General features: G+C 53.7%; 1 protein-coding gene across 2 annotated transcripts in view; it reads left to right on the forward strand.

Annotated features, from left to right (window-relative positions):
• The window catches only part of LOC115383763 (neuropilin-2-like), a 56518-nt gene that overhangs the window by 12512 nt on the left and 22410 nt on the right, over positions 1–21596 (forward strand). For both annotated transcript variants that reach the window (XM_030085936.1, XM_030085937.1), the window contains exons 3-8: positions 4775–4956; positions 11134–11364; positions 12758–12913; positions 13310–13479; positions 14114–14269; positions 20455–20599. In XM_030085936.1, coding sequence (XP_029941796.1) covers positions 4775–4956; positions 11134–11364; positions 12758–12913; positions 13310–13479; positions 14114–14269; positions 20455–20599 — 1040 coding nt within the window. The remainder of the gene's footprint in view (positions 1–4774; positions 4957–11133; positions 11365–12757; positions 12914–13309; positions 13480–14113; positions 14270–20454; positions 20600–21596) is intronic.

Genomic DNA, 21596 nt, shown 5'->3' on the forward strand with positions numbered 1-21596 from the left:
GCGGGGTCGCGGCCTCAGCCGTTACAGTCTGATGTTTCAGATCGATGGAGGCGCTGGAAGCGCCGGGGCCGAGCCCAGACGGCCTGCGGTCGGCGGTTTGGCCCCCGTCATCTGTAAGTATGGATGCGTGATGGACGGCAGAGGAGGGCAGCGAGGCAGAAGGAGAGGAAGAGGAGGAGGAGGAGAAGTGCAATTTGTTTTTGGGCTGGATTGGAGATGGCAGGCTCGGCGGATCTGCAGGGATTTTGCTCGCGGCATCTAGTTAATATTTCAGAGGCACTTATGGTTTATTAGAGTCCCCTTTGCGGTGGGAGGAGCGGGTGGGAGCGCGAGTCTGCTGCAGACCCTCAGCCTGACTGATTCCTGCTTTTGTTTTTTTTTTTTTTTTTGCATTTCATCAAGAGGAGCGGAGAGACGCAGGGCTCAGATCCTCATTGTTTACCGGATCCAGATCTCTCTGCGCTGGAAGGGTGGAAAACTGGGAAGAGGAGCGTGGTTTCAACAGAAGGCCCCGAGTGTCTGAGTGCAGCCAAGTTTGGTTTGCCGATATTCAAGAACAGCTGTTGCTCTTTTATCAGCGTAAACAAAATAAATCAGACGACTGCGAAGCACCCGCAGCAAATTATGTGTTAATCTTTTATGTGATTTTCCGGTTTTCCCAGCGAACGCTTCTCCGTCTTTATGTAAGCATGTAGATTAAACTAAATGAAACGTTCCCAGGCTGGGTCTTCTACCTCAGACTGGTCGGCAAATGGAGAGACAGGAGAAGGCAGCAGGAGCAGCAGCAGGTGTTGTTTATCGCAGTGAGATAACTTGACTGTCTGGAGACTGACATAAACATAAACGGGCCGGTTCCACCGGCTAAAAATACCCGTACAGTCCTCCCAGTGCCTATTATTAAAGCCGACACCGCCAGGCGAGTGACAGATAAAAAAACAAGTCGGTGTTTGTTCTGATAATTGAGAAACTTGTCTGACATTTAGCCTCCTGCCGCTAATAAAATGTGCCGCCGTCACGCCAAGATCTGAAAGCCTCTCCAAAAGCCTCCGGAAGAGAGGTTTGCCGCCGACGCCTTTGAATCTTGGGGGAAGGATCTGAAATTCGTGTCGAATAAATTCTCCCGCTTCGAGGGAAACGATCCACATGTGGCGCAGATTTCCAGCAAAGTCCGGCCAGCGTGACGACGACCCGGGAGAGTGGGTGTGGATGGAAAGCCTGTCAGAGGAACACTGTTCACACGTCTTAAAGAAAACCTTTTTTTTTTTTTTTTTTTTTTAACGGAATAAGAGATCAGAAGTGACTCCTGCTTCCAGTAGAGACCGGCGGTGAGGACGGACGGTCGCGCAGGCCTCACTGGGAGACCTATAAATATACGTGCGGCGTGTCTATGTGCTCGGCTCACGTCAGCCTGGTGTGGGCTGCAGCTCGCTGCAGGAAAGGCCTCCGGTCTCCAGCAAACAGCAAAAGGTGTGAAAGGCAATTAGTTGTTTTGGCGCAGGAGGTGGGGGTGGGGGGGGGGGGGGCGTGATATATGAGAGCAGAGGAAGAGCGGACATGTCTGGACTGCTGCAGAATTACTGGCCCTCCAGGGTTTTTAGTTTCCTTAACCCTTCTCCCTCTGTTCCTGCCGTTCTCCACGGGGGGGGGGGGGGGGGGGGGGCACTGCTGCCCTGTAATGGCTCCCAAAACACGGGGCAGGTCACGCAGACCCAGACAGGCTGGGGATGGCGTGGTGGACGGATGTGTCAGACAGAGAGGCGGAGTCTGGATCAAAACAGGACTAATGGAATCTGGATGGGCGGGGGGGGGGGGGGGGGGGTTTCTCTATGCACACGTGCACATGATTTATGCGTGTGCGGTGTCCTGGAATGCGTTCAAGTGTGTGCGTTTGAGCGACAGACAGCGGGCCCTCGCCCGTCAGGGCCTCATGCATGTATTCAACAGAGAGGCTGAGCGAACAGGTCAATAATCACATCTGAGGAGCGCTCGCTCGCTCGCCGACGCTAATCCACGACAGGAGGGAGAGAGAGAGAGATGGAGACCCACTCCAAAATCAATTAAAACCTAATTAGGCTCTCAGCTCTTTATCCTCGGTGTCGGCGATACAGCGCCGAGCGGGCACGCCGCCTATGTTTGTCTACAGCGGCGTGCACAAACTCTTCATGTGTTTGTTGGCACTTGTTGAAGTGTGTGTGTGTGTGTGTGTGTGTGTGTGTGTGTGTGTGTGTGTGTGTGTGTGTGTGTGTGTGTGTTTTCCCTCAAGCATGTGTCACTTGCAGCCCTAAGCAGGCGTACTTAGGGATCGCCGCGGCTCTCAGACTCGCCGCGGGGAGCTCGGCGTTTAAAGCCTTCGCGATCGCCTCTGTAATGCAGGATTACAACCAAGACATGCATAAGAGTATTGGACAGCCGCTCTTCAGGCCTTCCTTTGTGCAGATTTGCTCCACGGCTAAGCGTCACACGCTTAAGGTGAAGGATGGACGGGAGAGGCGGACATGTCTCCGCGCGATCCTGCACTTCTGGAGCTTTTCAGGCACATTTTGACCATCTGGACGCTTTATTACAGCAACTTTTACCGCAGTGCTGTCAAAATAATAATAATATCACAGAGATGACACTGTTTTCCGTCTTAAGTTAGCAGTGGAAAAAAGTTTTTTTTTTTTTTTTTAAAAAAAAGCTTCATATTTCAACTGACAAAAATAAATAGTTCTCCTGAAATCCCACATTTTTTCTGATTTCCTGTTTCTTTGAGGTTATTTCCTGCTGATGGAACGCCTGCAGAGGCGCTGCGACTTTACGAGCTCAGGGTGGCTTTCGCTCACCTGTACGCGCCTCTCTGACCCAGATTAATGTGGCCGGGATTATCCCTCCATCATCAGTCTTAGCTTGGATGCACTGTAAGGGAATCAATACACTGCAGGAAGGAGATACCCCCCCCCCCCCACCCACCAAAAAAAAAAAAAAGAGGCTTAGTGACTCTTCTTAATCCAGGTTTTATTCCAAGCTGGCAGTACAAAAGCAGTCTTAGTGCTGAGGTGCCACAAAGAAGCGGCCTGGAGCTGATTGGTGCGTCTCAGCCGCTCTGAATACTCCTGGAGAAGTCGGCGCTCGACTGCCGAGCCTGAATGTGGCTCCTAAACCCAAAGGTAGATGCATTTTTAGCATCGAACAGCCCATTGCATCGCATTTTTTGACAGCTTTGTCACACCAGCTAATTATTCGGTGTGTGTGTGTGCGCGTGGCTCCTGCGGCGATGCGTTCAGGTGCGTCGGGCAGAGCGGCGTGTGGGGTGAGGAGACACTTGTAAGAGCCGCGGAGAAAAACAGAGATCAAAATTAAGAGCGCATTATTCACGCAACTTGAAATAAAGCGTCTTCGCATATTTAAGTGGGGAATCGTAGGTGCAGACACAAAAACACGCGGTTGAGAGAAAGAAGAAGGAAAAAAGAGGCGTTAAAAATGAAGATTACTGTCACGGCGACTCAAAGAAAATGGATCCAGACTTGAAAACACTACTTCGGCACCCAAGTCGGCAGCAAACACAAATTATAGAGATTTCTGCTGCTTCCACTATTGTCACAACCCCCGAATTATCATTTTAAAAGCCGCCGGCTCGCAAACAGAGGCGGGCCCCGCTTTAATCGTGTCAACACGGCCGTGGGGAAAGTCGCCGGTGGGAGGCAAAGTGTTGGAAGTCACGGTTCGCCCTGGCTGGGTCACTTCCACGTTCGTCCCAAACTCACTGAAATCCCAGCCTCCTGCTCGCCGCCGATCCCGTTTCTCAGGCGTGTTTTATGTTTGTGACACAGAAAATCGTAGCACAAGACTCAGAAGTGAGACTTTTGTCAGTTTAGCTCATTTAAGCAGTGTAATTGCACCGGGAGAACATGCAGTGGTGTTTTCATGCGCCCACAATATGTGTTTCCACATTCCAGTGCGGGAGCGAGTGTCCTGTAAAATCCACTCGTAGCAGAGAGTAACAACCATTTGGTTCCACCGGAATGCAACTCCACACTTCATTTCAGTTAACACAGATGTGTTTTGCAGTCTCGACTTGCTGGATGAACATGTTCGGTCAGAGATTCTTCAGATTAACATGTAAAATGTCAAACTTTCCCTTTTTTTTTTTTTTTTTTTTTTGTCTGGGCGCCTCGCCCTGCCTGCCCTCCTCTAATAAAGTCAGAGGAATGACACACAGGGCTAATTCTGGATCAGCCAGGTGGGCTCTCTCTTTGTCTGTCACACACACACACACACACACACACACAAAGGCGTGACAACCAGGAATTTGCTTTTATCGTTCGGGGTCAGACGGCCAGTCAAAGGTCACGGTGATCTGAGGGCTCAAGCACGTGGAAGCTAATGAGCGGGGCGTCTTTGTATTTATTCCTCACGTCTTCGTTCCTTCTTGAGTTCCTCGGTCTAAATTTTCACGCCTGTTTTAGACGGATCCGTCCAGCTGTCCGTTGGCTACCCTCGCCCCCCCGGCCGCCGCCGCCGCCGCCGCCGCCTCTGCTGATGCGTCTTAATGTTGTGCCGCCGAGTCTCTGCTCAGACGCCGTTCGTTCTGTCCCGAGGCTGAACTCCGCCGCGCACCTGTCTGGTTTTTATTAGCTCCGCCGGTTGCATAACGCCATAGCTATCCCTCCTATGTTTATATCCCTTTCTGCCGCTCTCCTTTCATCCCCTTTACCTTTCCTAATCCCGCCTCGCTGACCACAGAGATGTTTTAATGCCACCGGAGCTAATCTCCCTTTTCTTGTGTGTGCATCAGATACGACTTCATAGAGATCCGCGACGGGATATCGGACACCGCCGACGTTCTGGGCCGGCACTGCAGCAACATCGCCCCGGCGCCCATCATCTCGTCCGGCCCCTCCCTCCAGATCCGCTTCGTCTCGGACTACGCCCACCAGGGGGCGGGCTTCTCGCTGCGCTACGAGATCTTCAAAACAGGTAGGGGGAAGTTCTGCGTCTTTTCTCTGTGGGAAACACGAGTTTCACACGACTCCTCTGACCTCCGAGCCAGGCATGCGTCTCTCCTGTACATTAACGTGTAGGTTAATGATTTTGTCATTGCGCCTCGGCGTTGCCCTTTTAGTTAATGGCCCGAAACCTGCAATCACTCACCGCAGCACTCCCACTGCAGTCCACAGCGGCGGGAGCGGCCGAGCGTGGAAACAAAACTTATTCGGTGGAGGAGAGGAGGACAAAAATAAAATAAAAAATAAACATGAAATGTCTTTTAAAGTGTTTGTGCTGAATGCGGAGCAGGATACACTTCCTGTGAGGGTGGGGGGGGGGGGGGGGGGGGGGTGATGGAGAGAGCTCGGAGGCAACTTGGAGTTGGACTTGAGGTTAAAGGTTTATGAGCGGAGGCTGGAGGTGAGGAGATTGATGGGGAGGAGTGTGCGCCGAAATAGGATTTTCTCCAAGTCGTCAGAGTGCAGGAGGTGAAGTGCAGTTTGCAGGCAAGGTTGAGGAATATTTGTTTTCCTGCAGGTGTGTGTGTGTGTGTGTGTGTAAAAGGTGAATTGTCGGAGTGGCCTTGGGGCCGCAGGATTTATGTAGTGGAGCGACCAGTTGATTGTTCCTGCAGCCTTCTCGCTGGGGTTTTTCTTTCGTTCTGCTGGAACGTTTGACTCTCAGAATCCGTGAGCGCGATTTAAAAAAACCGCCGTCAGTCGAGGTTAAAAATCTCCCTCTGTGTTAACTTGTCACGTCCTCCCTTTTGAAATCTATCTCCGCCTCGGTGTCAAGCGAACGTGACCCAGATTTGACGCTCGGCTCTGTTACCAAGGCCACCGGCTCGAACCCCGACAATGTAATAGTGTAGATTGCATCTGTCTCACACACACACACACACACACACACACACACACACACACACACACACACACACACACACACACACACAGATGGATGGGGGATGCGGTTGCCATGGCTTTAACAAGATCCTGCCATGAATCGGGGGGGGTTTAAGAGATGGTGTCACTAAGTGAGCACACGTAGGCGTCTGCTGCCTGCCTGTGTGGGCAGGTCCACTCAGCCTGTCGGGCGGAGAGACAGACGGACGGACGGACGGAAGGACGGAGACGGCGGGAGGATGATTGGGGTGACGGGAGGAAGAGTGAGTCACGCAGGGAGAATGTATTCAGGGCGCCTGATTGGGGCCGTGTGTTAATTACTGCGTTTGCGGCGCCGGCACGCTCTCTCATCAGCTCTGTTTGTCTTACGGTGGCGGGCCGGGGCCACGGGTTCCAACTGAACACTGTACAACTTCTGATGGGTGCACACACACACACACACACACGCACAAACACACACACCCAGCCTGCTTGTTTACTCCTGGAGAAGTAATTACTGCTGGATCTTGGTTGCTGTATTACTCAAGCATGTTGTGATGCTGTTGTTTTTGTGTGCGGTGCATGTGTGTGTGTGTGTGTGTGTGTGTGTGTGTGTGTGTGTGTGTGTGTGTGTGTGTGTGAGTGGGCATGTTTACGGGTGTGTGTGTGTGAGTGTGTTTTTAAAGGGTGTGTCTTGACTCAGATAGAGATCTGAGCACTCGGCTGGAAGACGTGTGTGTGCGTGTGTGTGTGTGTGTGTGTTGGGCTTCCCTCCCAGCCCACCTCGCCGGGTCTGGACGTCAGACAGTGTGTGTCTGCTTTTCTGCGCGCGCACATGTGTGTGTGTGTGTGTGTGTGTGTGTGTGTGAGAGAGAGAGAGAGAGAGGCGTGCCTCGGCGAGCGATGAACTAATGACACCGAGGCTTGTTTTTGTTTTCTCCGCTCAGCCTGATTACATAAGCGCTGACTGTCACTACTGGAGGGGGCTTTGAATTGGACAATCTGTTTCTGTCTGCGTGTGTTTATGTGTGTTTATGTGTGTGTGTGTGTGTGTGTGTGTGTGTGCGCGCCCGATGGGGGTACAGTGTTCCGAAAGCGAATTATTTCCAGCCGGGAGGATCCGGAGTGGACCTCTGACTCCTCGCCCGGCCCTCGGTTGGCCTCCTGACGGGCGCCGTGATGAGTGTGTCGCCCTAAAACATCCGTCCGTCTACCGCCCCATCACACATACCTACACACACACACACACACACACACACACACACACACACACACTACTTGCACGCCTTAATCCTGGTGCACGGTGAAAGCCCCCCCCCCCACCCTTATTGTTGTGGCCTACTTTGGCCCTACTCATGCGTGCTTAACCCTTTATTCTGCCCCGGCCGCCCCGCCCCGCCCCCCATCCATCCTTCATACACTTACACTAACGGTCACGTGCCGCTGACGCTGTTACCACGGCTACAGGGGGAAGACTGGGCAGGAGAAGCCCCCTTTCCCCCCCCAGTTCCCCGAAGCCCGCCACTCGCGCGGCGGGGGCCGACGCGCCGGGCAGCCAATCCCGCGCGCCAAGACGGGGTCAGGAATCGCCCCGGGGGCGTCGGGTTCCCCGGCGCGACCGCTGGTGACCGCTGCCGCGGCATCTGCGGGGTCGCGGCGGGAGCGCCGCCCCAGGCGGGACCCCCCCCGCCCAAGCGCCAGTCACAACATTGGCGCGGCGAGTATTTCTGATGCTATCATGTTGATTGGCCGCTGACCCTTCGCATCGGCGGCGGCGGCGGCGGCGGCTGTCGCTGCACGGCTGATTGCCGCGCCGTGTTTATTCCTGGAACACCCATGTCATCCCGCCGCCGAAATTAGACTCCAGTAATTAACCGGCGAAGCTGAATTAGATTCATGAATAAACAAACCGAGCGTGATTAAAGATCGATCAGTGGTGAAGGAAAGCTGTCCCGGAACGAAGCCTGCATAAAACACCCCGATCGCAAACAGCGGGAGGCGTCTTGAGGATGAGGGAAGCTGACGACGGTGCGGCGAGTCGCGGCGAGGAAGCGGTCCGCGCCGCGTGAAGCTGCTCCAGGCCGACGCGCCGCGTCTCCCAGGGTCTCCTGTGTCGTTACTGTTCCTGTTGTTATTGTTGTTGTTGTTCGTTTTCCACCATAACCCCCCCCCGCCGCACAGCATGCTGCTTCCGTTACACATGTACACACACACACACACACGCGCGCGCACACACACTCTGCTGCCTCAGGAGAGATTTTTCTTCAATGGGACGCTGAAGCGAGCTCATGCGGGGCTGCGTGTGTCTCCTGAACGAGCTGCAGATGTGTGTCAGGTAGCGAGAGGAGGGCGAGGGCGTTTGATGTGCAGCGCGGCGGCGGCGGCGGCGGCGGCGGCGGCGGCGAGGCCCCGACCGGGCGCCGAGGGTTAAAGTGCTGAATGAAGGCAGACAGAGAAGGGCGGGGGGGGGGAGATGGGTTGTCCCGGCACAACATGTGGAGCTGCTCCTTCATCGGGCACTCATGTGAAAGAGTCGGGCGGTTTCTACCCAGCAACTCACCCTCGTGCCCCCCCCGACTCGTCACACTGACACACTCTCTCACACGCTCGCACCATGACCTCCCGACTCGCTGCCAGCAGACAGCTCTCGCCAAATGGCAGCTCATGGTGCGATGCGAGCACCGACAAGGGGCCTCCATAAGGCCAGTGTGTGTCGGTGCGTGTACACTCTGTGTGTGTGTGTGTGTGTGTGTGTGTAAGACACAGACCGAGGGGTGACGGAGGGAGGCGGGAAAGGGGGGGGGGGGGGGGGGACTTGTTTTTGGCATGTTCATACACTGTGAAGTAATGAGCGCTGACGAAAGGAGAAGGTACTCATGCATGCAAGACAGTCCCGTGCACACGCTAATACACGTGCACGCACAGTGCCGGCATGTGCTGCCGGCGTGCGGGGAGATGGGCTTTTACACACGGCGCGTAAAAGACACAGCGGCGGCGGCGGCGTGTGAGCGGCGTGTTCGCAGGCGACGGAGTCGAGCTGCGCAGACGGCCGCGCTGCGACCCGGCGAGAAACAGGGCCACTGTGTCACTGGGTCTCACACACGCCGGGAAGCCGTCACACACACCTTCACACGCAAACACGCACGTGCCGAGAGACACACACGTCGGCCGGCACGAGTGCGCGTGGCGTTCGGAAGGCGGAGTCGAGCGTGCATCACACGCCGTGTCGTTCATTCACTGCTTCATTATGATCACACGCAGCTTTCATGTGTCTTTAATTCACACAGTAACTGCACACACACACACACACACACTCCCTCTTCACATGGACAGGTGAGGTCAGCAGTCGAGGGGATGGGGAGATCGCGCCTGTGGCTGGCTGTAAATTACTGTCATATTTCAGCAAGGCAAGGTGTGTGTGTTTGTGTGTGTGTGTAAGCAGCAGGGCTCCGAGCACCGACGCAGAGGAACCATGGGGTGTTGTTGATGCCGCAGTGTGTGTGTGTGTGTGTGAGTCGACACAAGAGGCCGAACGCCGCTCCTTTCACACGTGGGGGGAAGATTCACCACACCCGCTCACACACACACACACACACACACACACACACTCCGAGGGGTTATCTCAAGGATGCATGCGCGGACGCTTCGAATGCTCGTGAAGCAGGGAAGTAAAACATGTGGGAAAAACAAAATAAGTGCGACAGGAAGTGAAGGATGAGGTCAAAAGGAGGGGAAGGCGCCCCGGAGCTGATTGGGGTCGGTTCACTGCCATTAACCAGGAGCAGACGGGGGAGGGCTGGAGCCGCCTCGGAGGAATGCTCCGCTAGCATGTCTGCACTCCGAAGGCATTTCTGAATGTGAATCTGCTTATCAAACGCAGCCCGGCGGCTCCCGGAGACAGCCAGACAGTGCTGCTGGATGAAACCCCGCCCGCTCCCCCAGGTTTGAAATCTCCCAGCTGCTTCTCCCATGAGCCTCCTCTCCCGATCTGCCATGGGAAAATACCTCGAGAACGGACTTGCTGGTTTTCCCTGTGCCTCCTGCAGCAGCGGCCAGACTTCCAGAGCCGGCGTGCTTATAAATACACGGAGGAGGAGTGAGGGCGTTCCTGATATGTGCGCTCAAACAAAGCTCTGATGGAAGTCCGGCAGTCTCTCTGCAACATTATCTCACGAGCGCGCTCGTCCTGGTAAAAATAGAGCTGGATGCAGACGAGCGGCCTGTTTACGGCTGACATCATGAAGGCAGAAATGTTTGTGGGGAGAGGCGAGCGGTCGGCGGTTTGTGAATGAGTCCACGAGCGTGACATTTGTGTGAAGTCCCCTCCGGCCAGCTGTGTGTGTGTGTTTGTGTGCGTGCATGCATGTGCAGGACCGTCTCCACCTCGCGCCCTCATTGATGTGCCGGCCGGTAAACGCCGGGCCGCGACTCCGGCTGATGGCTCCGTGATCTGAGCCACACAGCTGCCGGCGCTCAAGGTGAGCCGCCCGGGGCGCATAAATCTGCATGGCTAATGAGCAGCCGCCGCGCCGGGCCCACTCAGAACCATTACACAAGCCCGGGGGTGTGTGTGTGTGAGTGTGTGAAATGGAGAGATTACACACGTACACCTCGCGCGTGCACGGAGCACAAATGGGAACACGAAGGCTAATAGATTGTGTTGTTTTTGAACATATGCAATCAAACGGGCGTCGGCAGAAGCCGTGTCTCGTGCCGTCTGAGCCCTGCGAGGGCAGAAACGCACAAATCAATACCAACACGTCCGTGTTTTTGTTCCTGTACCGAGACAAACGTGTTCTTTCAGTTAAAAGTTAGGTCAGAGGTCTCAGGGCCTTTTAACTGCTACAATTTCGAAGGAAGAACCTTAAATGCCTTTCTCGACCGCAAGTATTGATATTTGTGGTTTTCCTGGGTATTATGTTGGGAAAGCAGAACCGTGCTCGAGTTTCAGTCTTTATTGTTCTTGGGAGTGTTTGAGATTACGGCGGGCTGGATCTCCGCAATAGACGGAGCCCGACTGACAAAAGAGAGCCATAAGCCCGGCTCACGATGCAGCGGGAGGAACGCCCGCCCCGGCGTTTGCTCGCCGCGTGCGCGCTCTCCCCTCCATCTGTAATCACAAACGGTTTGTTTGTGCAGCGGGTGTATACTCCAGCAGGCCGTCTGTGACGCACGGCTTTCTGATGAGACGCCGCCAAAGCGACCGCCTCCGGTTTCCTTCAAAATGCCACTGTTCCGAAAAGGAAAAAAGCATCCGCTCATTAAACGCCCTTCTGCTCTTCCCCAGGTTCCGAATTCTGCTTTCGCAACTTCACCAGCCCGTCTGGCATGATCGAGTCCCCGGGGTTCCCGGATAAATACCCTCACAATCTGGAGTGCTCCTACATGATCATCGCCCCGCCCCACATGGACATCGCGCTCACGTTCCTGACCTTCGACCTGGAGAACGACCCCCTGCTGGTGGGAGAGGGCGACTGCAAGTACGACTGGCTGGACGTGTGGGACGGCCTGCCTCAAGGTGAGAGCGGAAATCCCCCAGAAACCACAAAAACAAAGCCTGTTTCCTCGTGACGCCACTTGGTTAGAAGTAACACCGTATGTGGAATTCCTCGTTTTTACCAACAGCTCTGAAAAATTCTCACTCCGTGTGGAATCTGTCTTCACCCATTATGGCGCCCGGACTCGCACGTCCCTTTGAAAAATCGATGTTTTCCAGCGGCTGACCCGTGCGGCCGCCCACATTCCCGCTCCCACATTTGCATCACAGTCCCCAATTTCCCGAGCGGCCGTCGCTCTCTTTGAAGCCTCACGTCCCGTTCCGTTAAACGGAGGAAACGTTATTTCACGCACTGAAGCCGGGGAGTGTCTGGACACCTCCGAGGAGCAGGGCTTTCCCGTGGCCGCCTCGCCATAATAACACCCTTCGCAAGCCCCCTTCCTCATCCTCCTCCCTGCTTATCACCCGGCGCTTCCTTCCTCCTCGGGGCCGGCGAGAGCGACGGCCACGATGAGTATCTGTCTGCGCCCAATGGGAAGAGTCCAGAAAGAAAGTGGTCAGCAAAAAAAAAAAAAAAAAGAGGATGTTATCAGGGGCTTTGATCGTGACCGCTGCAGGGAAAGTTGACGAAACCCAAATTAGCGCCGGCGAGCGGCTCATTTCTCACCTCTCGCATGCTGCGTTTTCTATTCTTCTCTCTCTCTCTCTTTTTTTTTTTTTCTCCAGCCAAACTATGAAGCAAGGAAACGCGGATTTTGCTCTAATTATTCCACTTTCAGTCGCTATAAAGGGATCCGAGCGGATTTTAACGTTCTAATTATAGCCTCAAATTTGGGAGCCTTGATAGCTGAAAACAATTTATCCCATTCAAAGTTGAGAATTAGGAGCAAATTAAAGTGTAACCCAGTTCCTGCGAGCCCAGTCCTCGGGCGGAAAAAGAGGGACGGGAGACGAGACGGGAGCAGGGTGAAGAATCTGGTGTCTGGCAAAGAAAGTGTCTCGAGACTATTGTAATCCTGCTGTTTTTGTGTGAGTGTGTGTGTGTGTGTGTGTGTGTGTCTGCAGCTGATCCCAGTGCAGCTTTTGCATTAAGGCAGGGATTCGGATTTCCCTGCTGGGCTCTGGCTGAGACACACATGGCAGATGGAGGGATGGACAGGAGAGTTAAGAGTGAGAGAGAGAGAGAGGGATGATGGGAGGAGGTGGGGGTGGGGGGTGGGGGGTGGGGGGGGGCGGCATGCTGTGACTCATTAGACAACACTTACTGAAGCAGCATGGCCACTGGAAACCTGTGCACTGCCGAAATGGAAAGAACACGCCGCTCCTCACTCTTCTCCTCTCCAAACCGATAATTTGGTTTTTGTGTGTGTGTGTGTGTGTGTGTGTGTGTGTGTGTGTGTGTGTGTGTGTGCAGTGTCCCCCCTGATCGGCCGCTACTGCGGGACCAAAATCCCCCCGGAGATCCAGTCGTCGTCCGGCCTGCTGTCGCTGTCCTTCCACACCGACATGGCGGTGGCCAAAGACGGCTTCTCCGCCCGCTACAACATGACGCACAAAGAAGTCTCCGACTGTGAGTCTCTCCTCGCCGCGCGTGTTTGCAAAACGCCGCCCGCGCTCGGCTTGTTTACCCGCTTTCAGCGGCCCGCGCTCTCCTGTCATCTCGTCTCTCTTTCTTCATCTCAGCCTCTCCGTCTCCTCTCGAATGCTCATTTCAGTCTCTCCCTCTCGGAGCCTGATTTCTCAGAGGCAGACTGTTTTTCTTTGAGAGTGTAAATTAACTTCACTTCAATTTACCTCCGCTCACATTCTCAGCCCGCTTTCGGTCTCCCTTTGTCCTTTTTTTGTGTCGTCTGAATAAACCTCCGTAAGCCTCGGCGCGCGTGTCTCAAAATCCTACGACTTTCTTTGTAACGGATCGTCCTCTTCCCCCTCCTCCTCCTCCTCCCCCTCCTCTTCCTCCCGCCAGCGTTCCACTGCAGCATGGCGCTCGGCATGGAGTCGGGGAAGATCAGCGACGACCAGATCTCGGCGTCCACCACCTTCTACGACAACCGCTGGCTGTCGCGCCAGGCGCGCCTCAACAACGACGACAACGCCTGGACGCCGGCCGAGGACAGCAACAAGGAGTACATCCAGGTGCGGCTTTGGTTTGGGGAAAAAACTGAAAGTTCGGTGCATAAAAAGTCACTTTCGGAGGACAATACATTCCTCAGTGATACTCACGCGGAGGAAGAGCATCTTGTGTACAGTGAGCACACACACACACACACACTCACACACACACACACACCTATAAAGGAAATGGAGGAACTGTGAACTGATGATAAGGAAGTGCTTCTGCACTCTCAATCTTTCCTGTCTGGAGCACACACACACACACACACACACACACACACACGCGAGCGCGTGCATACGCAGAGCGGCGAGGAGCCCGTGATTGATGAAGGCGCTCTCCTTGGAATGCATCTCAACACCGTGCCATTGATCTTTGCCTCCAGCCTTCCTCCGTTTGCACACATGACAATGCGCACACACACACACACACACACACTGGAATCCCACCTCGCTCCCCAGCAGCAGGCCACAGTCGGCGCCCGCCGCCCGTGTGACAGATAGACGCAGCAGCTGCTCCGTCTCTGGTATCTACATCAGCGCCGAGCGCCATAAATCCTCTGATCTCCACATTTCTTCTTTTTCTCCGCTTCCATTGCTTTCTAATCTGTTCCGTTTCGCGGCGTCGCACACATTGTCTCGCGTTTCCTCCTTCCAGGTCGACCTTCACTTCCTCAAAGTTTTGACGGGGATCGCCACGCAGGGCGCCGTGTCCAAGGAGACCCAGAAGAGCTACTTCGTCACCACCTTCAAGCTGGAGGTCAGCACCAACGGCGAGGACTGGATGGTGTACCGCCACGGCAAAAACCACAAGGTAAGCGTTTTTGTATTCCCGCCTACGTTCACGTGTGTCAGAGTAATTTATGGAAAACAAATCTGGAAGGGGGCCGGGTCAAACGCCAGAATGCATTATCATAACATTCGGCTTTCCCTTTCGAAAAATTAGATTTGAGCTCTCGTGGGCGGCTTTTCGAAACGCACTTCGCAGCTGTTTTGAAAAGGCCGCGGCGTTCATCCGAGGGCGACGTCGAAGGATGCAACGTTCCTGAAGGACCCTCTCCCCTCCCTCCGCTCCGAGCCGTGACCCCGGTCATGAGTTCGCGAGCGAGAACCCGGTGGAGACAGCGAGAGGAGGGCCGACCTGACAAAACAAGAACAATGGAGTCCTCTGTGCGCCCTCGCCCCGGCCCGCTGGTTATCATCTCTTCCTGACTTCACGCTCGCTCGCGTATAAACACACACACCTGGGTGTTGTTTACGCCGCGCTCGGCCGGCTCGTTCGGTGGCGTGGGGGCGCTCGGCGTGAGCACCCCCCCCGTTTGCTTGCATGTCAGGTGGAGCTTTATGAGCGTTGTCACGGTGCGACCGACAGTAAGCCGGACTCCGGGGGGGATTCCAGCTCTGCCCCTCGTATCTGGGTTAAGGTCACCGCGGATTTCAAGCAGAAAAATAGAGAGTGGCAAGAGTGGCTGGAGGAGGAGGGGTTAATCCACACACACTTGCCCATAAAGGGAGCCACCCCTCAGCTCCCCCCCCCCCACCACACGATGTTCTGTGTGCCGGTGATTGGTTTGGGTGGGGCCAGTGGGGGGTATGTGATGTGGAGATTATGGAGGGAAACGTGGATTTGACTTTTAAGTCAACATCTGTGCAATTTATTAGAACCCTCCAGACGACCCCCCCCCAACAATCTCACATACACACACACACACACACACACACACAGGCATGCACAGAAGCACCCCCCTTTAAATAACCTCTGGCTGATCTCTCCGTCTGGAGATTTGTGCGTGTGTTCGCATATGTATATGATGTGTGCCTGTCTGTCTGCGCTCTGTAATCTGAGTCCACTAATCTGTCTGCACAGAGAGGAAAGAAAAAACAAAAAAAAAAAAAAACAGCAGCAACGCTCGGACCCTCTCAGACGCCGGCTCAGACAGATGCATCAACATGAGGTTGTGGGAGATATTGCGTTGCATTTGCGGGTGGTTATACGCGCGAGATCAATAAAAGACGGAGAATCTGCCGCAGCAGGAGAGGACGCCGAATGTTTCGTCGGATGCTTCGGCCTTTATCTTAAATGTTCAATCGGCTGAACTGGCCGGTAAATGCTGAGCTTGAAGTGCAGTTTTCTCATCATGGTGGAGAACGGCTGATAGATGATATCATGCTTTAGTGGGAATCGCAAATGGCAGAATGCGTCACGGCGCTTTTATGCGAAATCCCTGCAGAAATGGATGCAAATGTCATCATCATACGGCGAGCGAGCGCTAAAGAGCTCGTCGTAAATGGCATGTTGTCGCTCAGCGCAATGCAAGCAACACTGAGTCACTGCAGAGGAGAGGGGATCTCACACCAGCAGAGCTGCAGATCGCAACGTGAGAGAGTCTAAAAAATGATTCTGGATCTCAGATTGTGACTTCTCGGGGGTTTGTTGGACATTTCTCTCATGTGACTTAAAACTGAGGAGAGCCCGCCGCCCTCAGGTTCTCCGGTTCTCCTCCGGTCCCAGCGGCGCGCAGCCGAATCTTCCGTGACCGCTAATCCAGCGCTCGCCCCGTACACACTCCCAGCTCGCTGGTTCTAAGCCCCCCGAAGAGCCCTTAAGTGGTTGGAGCACCGTTCTCGGCAGGGGGTCCCGTAATGACTCTGGATTTGGTTCTTCTAATTGTCATTTAACAGCGAGCTGGAAGCTACTGTGGCTTTGGAGGAGTGTGTGTGCGGGGGCGTGTGTGTGTGTTTGTGCAGGGCTGAGCCATGAGTGTGCCTGTGCATCAGATATGAATCACCCGCGAATAAAAGTGTGTGTGTGCGAGTGTGTGTGTGTGTGTGTGTTATTGGGGAAAAAGCACTTTGCAAATTCATCGTCTGGATGTGTGTGTGTGTCCTTATTTGCTGCGCGAGCAAAGGTCAGAGGATTTAACGGAGTGAGAAGGGAGTGTGACAGGAGGGGCATTGTTGGAAATTGAGCTTTTTGTTAAAGAAATTGAGTCGCAGCATCAGAAAGGCATTCAGCAGGCGCGCCAGCTTTTTTTTTTCTTTCTTTCTTTCTTTCTTTTCCTCATTTTCTGCATGCCAACACATTTGCAACCTGACACCCATGTGACTTGTTAATTCTCAGTAACATCCGTCGCATACGCACCTCATTACTTGATGAGACGTGAGGACACTCAGGAATCGCACGGAGATGCTAACGCACAGCTGATTTCTGCAGCGTAGACACACACCTGCACCCTCCAAACAAATTAAAGCACACAGTGTGTGTTTGTGCGTGTGTGAGGCTGAGCTAAAATCTGCTCAACACGTACACTGCCCCACCTTCACGCTTTGTTTTTTCCCTTTATCCTCCGCGCCGTTAAAACTCGCACACGAGACGGAAAACACTGTCAGAGGAAGGAGTCGTTCGCCAAAAGGCCTCGGTTTCAGGGTTTAATGAGATCCGGGGAAGCGTCCTCTGCGGACGGAGGCGTATTTACCGATCTGGATTGCTGGATGTTTATTAAAACTCGTTTCCCGGTGACCTCGTTCTCCGGAGAGGTCATCAATAGTTAAATACCCGCGGTGCCGGCAGCCGCCGCTGTCCACACAAACAAGTCTGACCGTCGCCGGCTGCTCTGTCTGGCTCTGCGTGTGTGTGTGTGAGTGTGTGTGTGTGTGTGTGCGCGCGTAATGGGGTCTTCGTTATATTTTCATGACTCTCCACACCAGGAGACACAACATGACGGCATTAATTATTCACCCACCTCGATAGCGCGTCACGTGAGAGGCGGGGTCCGCAAAAAGAAAGAGGAAAAAAAACAACCGGTTGTCGGGCAGATTACTGAGGTGGGCCAGAGGACACGGGGCCAGAGGACACGGGGCCAGAGGACACGGGGCCAGAGGACACGGGATCAGAGGACCAGAGGACACGGGGCCAGAGGACACGGGGCCAGAAGTGCAAACTGACGATTTGCTCTTCACTTCAATTTTCTTTTTTCAACTCTGTTTTACTTCCTCCTCCATTTGAAGACTTCCTCCTCTTTACACTCATCAAACCAGCTCTCCTTGTTTCGGCCTTGAGGAGAGAGGGTTCAAACATGAGGCCTGAGGGCCAAAACCGGCCCGCAAGTGGCCACAATCCGGCCCGCCGGACCACCAAGCAAATTGGACAAATTTAAAAGAAAATGCTGATTTTCTTGGCAAATTTCCTCAAAGGAGCAGACATAAAGCTAGAATTAAAAGGTTCTGCTGGTCATATTTCACCGGTCCAGACCAGCTGAGGTGAAGCGGGCCCGATTGTGGCCTCTGGATTCAGACGTGTCGCTCGATGACGCTCAGATCGCCCGCTGTTTAAACTGTGAGCGGCTCTGAAAAGCTTCATTCCTCACAAGTCAAAAAGTAACCACCTTATCACCGGGCTGGTCAATGACCAACCATCTGCTTCCTCAGGCCGCTGACCTCTGACCTCGGAGGTATTGGGGTCAGGAGTGACCTCTCAGGTGTCCTGGAAGCAGAGGACAGAGGAGGTTCCTCTCCTCCGCCGGAGAGCCGTTCTTATTGAACAGATCCTTCCTTTTGCGTGTCGCTGGCCGCCGTCCCGGCTTTTATCTGAAAATGAAGACAAAAGAAAAGCAGCTGGCAGGGTTGTAATGCTCCAGCTAATGGCTTTGAGTGATGGGGGGGTGGGGGGCATTTTCAGCGTTTGGAGACATTTCTGGGAAGCTTAAGTTGGCAAACATTCCACAAATGTTTTTTTAAACGTCCGACTTTTTGAAAGTAAGCTTTTATTTAATGGAAACAGACACACTGCTTTCCTCGTCTGGACTCCTTTAGAGTCCTTTTTGGATAAAAGGTGTGATCTCCATCACATAATTTCATGTTTATTTCATGTTATCCCTGCTGTCGGTCAGTGAGTGGGATCCTATGAAGGGTTAAACAGTGCTTCCTGTCTCGGTGATGAGTGAGTCTGTTGTTCTCGTCGTGGCTCGCTGCCTCCTCGTCCACATTTTTCTCGTCATATTCCTAAATTCTGAGCTCCGTCCTGCGTTCACCCCCCGTCCCCGCTCCTCATCTGCTTCTAACTATCCTTCGGGGGGGGGGGGTTACTTTTCCCCTCCTCGCCGTCGTTTTCCGTCTCGCTCTTTGTTTGAGACGTCGGAGAGTGGGGAACGGCGGCCCGACCCTCCCATCGTGCGCTCGCCTTTGTGTGAGCATGCGTAGGTGTTTACATAACCCCCATAAGAGCTCACATCCACCGCTGTGCCTCTTCGGTAAACAGAGCAGCTGTCGATCCTCGATCCAGCCGCAGATACAGCAGCGATAGACCCGCTTATCTGTTCAAACACTCACGCTGCTTTGTGTTACCGCTGTCAGCTCCGCTTGATTTAATCAGGCCGGGCCGAAAATCAAATAAAACCCCCGGAGCAGGATTTTGGAGTCGTATCACTCGTGGTCTTTTACTGGTTGGGGAATTTCTGGAATATCGTTTTTGAGAGGCGTGGGAATTTTTCACATATGGGTCGCATTGGCATTGTGGTATTTTCAACTCGCACAGAGAAGCAGTCGGATTTTCACTTCAGATTAGGATAAAAAAAAAAAAAAAAAAAAAAAAAAAACCATCATCAAACAGCAGGAAGCGATCAAATTTTTTAGGCTGCGGGCGGATTGCTACGTTTGATCGCGTTGAGCTCGGATTCCAGTAAAAGAAAAACCATGTAGGGACCTGTGTTGGGTTTGTGTGTGTGTGTGTGTGTGTGTGTGTGTGTGTTTTTCTAGAAGTGACGGCTTTAATCTTTAATTCGGCTGCTTGTAGCTGCTGTCGCTCGTCGCTGTGTGACTGTCGGTCACCGCCAGCCAGCACGCTCCACCACAAACACATCCAGTCGGTGACACTCAGCAGTCGCTTAAAAGACGCTTCCTCCGCTTATCTGTGTGTGTGTGTGTTCCTGTGGTTTCCCGTGTGTGTGTGGTTTCAGCCAGTAGCCACCTACAAGAGGAAGAAAGGCGCATGAGGGTGAAAGAGGAGGTGCGGACAGATCGTGTGGGATCTGGAAGGAAACGTTTGAGATGAGTGGAGTGATGTGGTGAGAGCGGAGGGAAGCGGATCACTCACACACTCCGCCTCGCAGCGATCCGGGCCGATTATCTCCACGTCAAAACGCAAGGTCCCCCCTTCAGCTTCATGGAAACACTCGATCGCAGCTTTTAAGCACAATATTTACAGCTCGTTTCAGTTTATTCGCAGTTTGATGTCTGGAAGATCCTTGAAGCAGCAGAACGCAGAATAAGTTCTTGTTCAGATAATGGCATGGGCGTCAAAATCACAACAGCGGATTTGTGAAAACATTCAAATTAAATTCTGCAGAAATTGAAAAGGCTTTTGTCCACTTTTGTCTGAAGAGAATCGTTTTTCTCTCTTATTGAAACTTTCCCATTGTGAGGGCTTTGATTGAGGACATTTGGTAAATATGTTGTAATCGAACGCCGGGCTGCGTGTGTCGTCACTCTGCGCACAATCAGCTGAGATTTAGCGGTGACCTCCTGACGGCCGCACGCCGCCGGCGTCCGAAGCATCTCCGGGAGCGGCGGGACGCTTTCCTGCCCCCGACAGGAAGAAGCCGGACCACCCGGCCGCGGCCCCGCCCTCCTGGCGGAGGAAGGGAGAGCTGCTCCGGACGGAGAAGTGAAGTGAATTTCCCTCCTTCCTGCCCACCTGGGGGGGAGGGGGTCACGTCTCCCACGGCTCCCTCCGGCGGAGAGGTGTGTGTGTGTGTGTGTGTGAAAGCCCCATCCTTCACTCGGGCTTTCCCAGCCTCCCGGCGCTGAACCTTTGACCCCAAAACACACCGACAGCTGGGCCGGCGACACCGGATCCGTGTTTGGGTTGTCTGCGCTCCGCCCGGCCCGCTACTGTGCACGTGAAGCCGAGCGAGGCCGTGCACCGCGGGAGGGCGTGAACGCAGCGCATAAGATCTATTAAAACACGGAGAGTGAAGCTCTTTTCCTCCTCCTTTCCCGCAGATCTTCCACGCCAACACGGATCCGGCCGAGGTGGTGCTGAACCGGGTCCCGCAGCCGGTCCTGGCCCGGTTCGTCCGCATCCGGCCGCAGACCTGGAAGAACGGCATCGCCCTCCGATTCGAGCTCTACGGGTGTCAGATTACAGGTGCGTGGAGTTCCTCTCTTCCTTTTGAATTAAAGGCCTTTATTTAACACCCCTCCCCCGTATGGATCCTGCAGGTGGACCGAAGAGCTCAAACTTCAGCCCCCACCCAAACGGCCGCGCCGCGGAAAAACCTGCTTTTAGTTGATCAATAGTCTTTTGCACACAGATGCCCACAAGTACATTTGCTAATGACGACTGCGTCATTCTGAAAACAGCAGAGCTGCTTGCCTTGCACTTGGCCATCCCCGCTGTGCTGAGTGCAAGTTTCAATATAATCCACTTTCAAAAACATTTAACTTCCTAAACTGTGTATGACACACACACACGCGCGCGCGCACACACACACAGCGAAGCTACACACACTGAGCGTTGTGTATTTATGCTCTCTCTCCCACGTTCCCCTCCTCCAGTCTTTTAAACATAGCAACCCTCGGGCTAATTAAAGGAAACTTCTCCTCTGTTCTTCCACCAGTGTCAGTTTCCTTTTTCAGCGCTCTCCCACGTCTCTCCGTCTTCTCGCTCTCCGTCTCCGGCTCCCTCGCCGCCGCCGCCTCATTTTTTTCCCTCTCATAGTTCTGGATCCTCTCTTTTTTTCTTTTTTTTTTTTTTTTTTTTTGATGTGTCCTCTTTGCTCGGCGAGCTCCTCCACGTCGAGAAAACGAGCGCCGATCAATCTTTCATGGCCCGGCGTTGGCGCCGACATCAGAACCTGTGATTCGCAGCAGCTGCTGTTCAAATAGCGATTAGCTCTTACAGTACAGGTACATCTGCGCCCGTTCTAAATTTAGCAGGTGACCTCAAAAAAAAGCGTGCGCAGCTTTTTGAAATGTACACACACACGCGCACACGCAGCCGCCCACCTGCCGCACGCATAAACACACACCCGGGCAACACACTTCCTGTGCTTTTAATTCATTATTTACATCTCCTGCATTTGCAGTGACATAACAGCATGAAACTTTGATCTGTGTTCTCTTAAACCGTCAGCACAGCTAAC

Source organism: Salarias fasciatus (assembly GCF_902148845.1).
Source record: "Salarias fasciatus chromosome 23 unlocalized genomic scaffold, fSalaFa1.1 super_scaffold_20, whole genome shotgun sequence".
NCBI classification, from domain to species: domain Eukaryota; kingdom Metazoa; phylum Chordata; class Actinopteri; order Blenniiformes; family Blenniidae; genus Salarias; species Salarias fasciatus.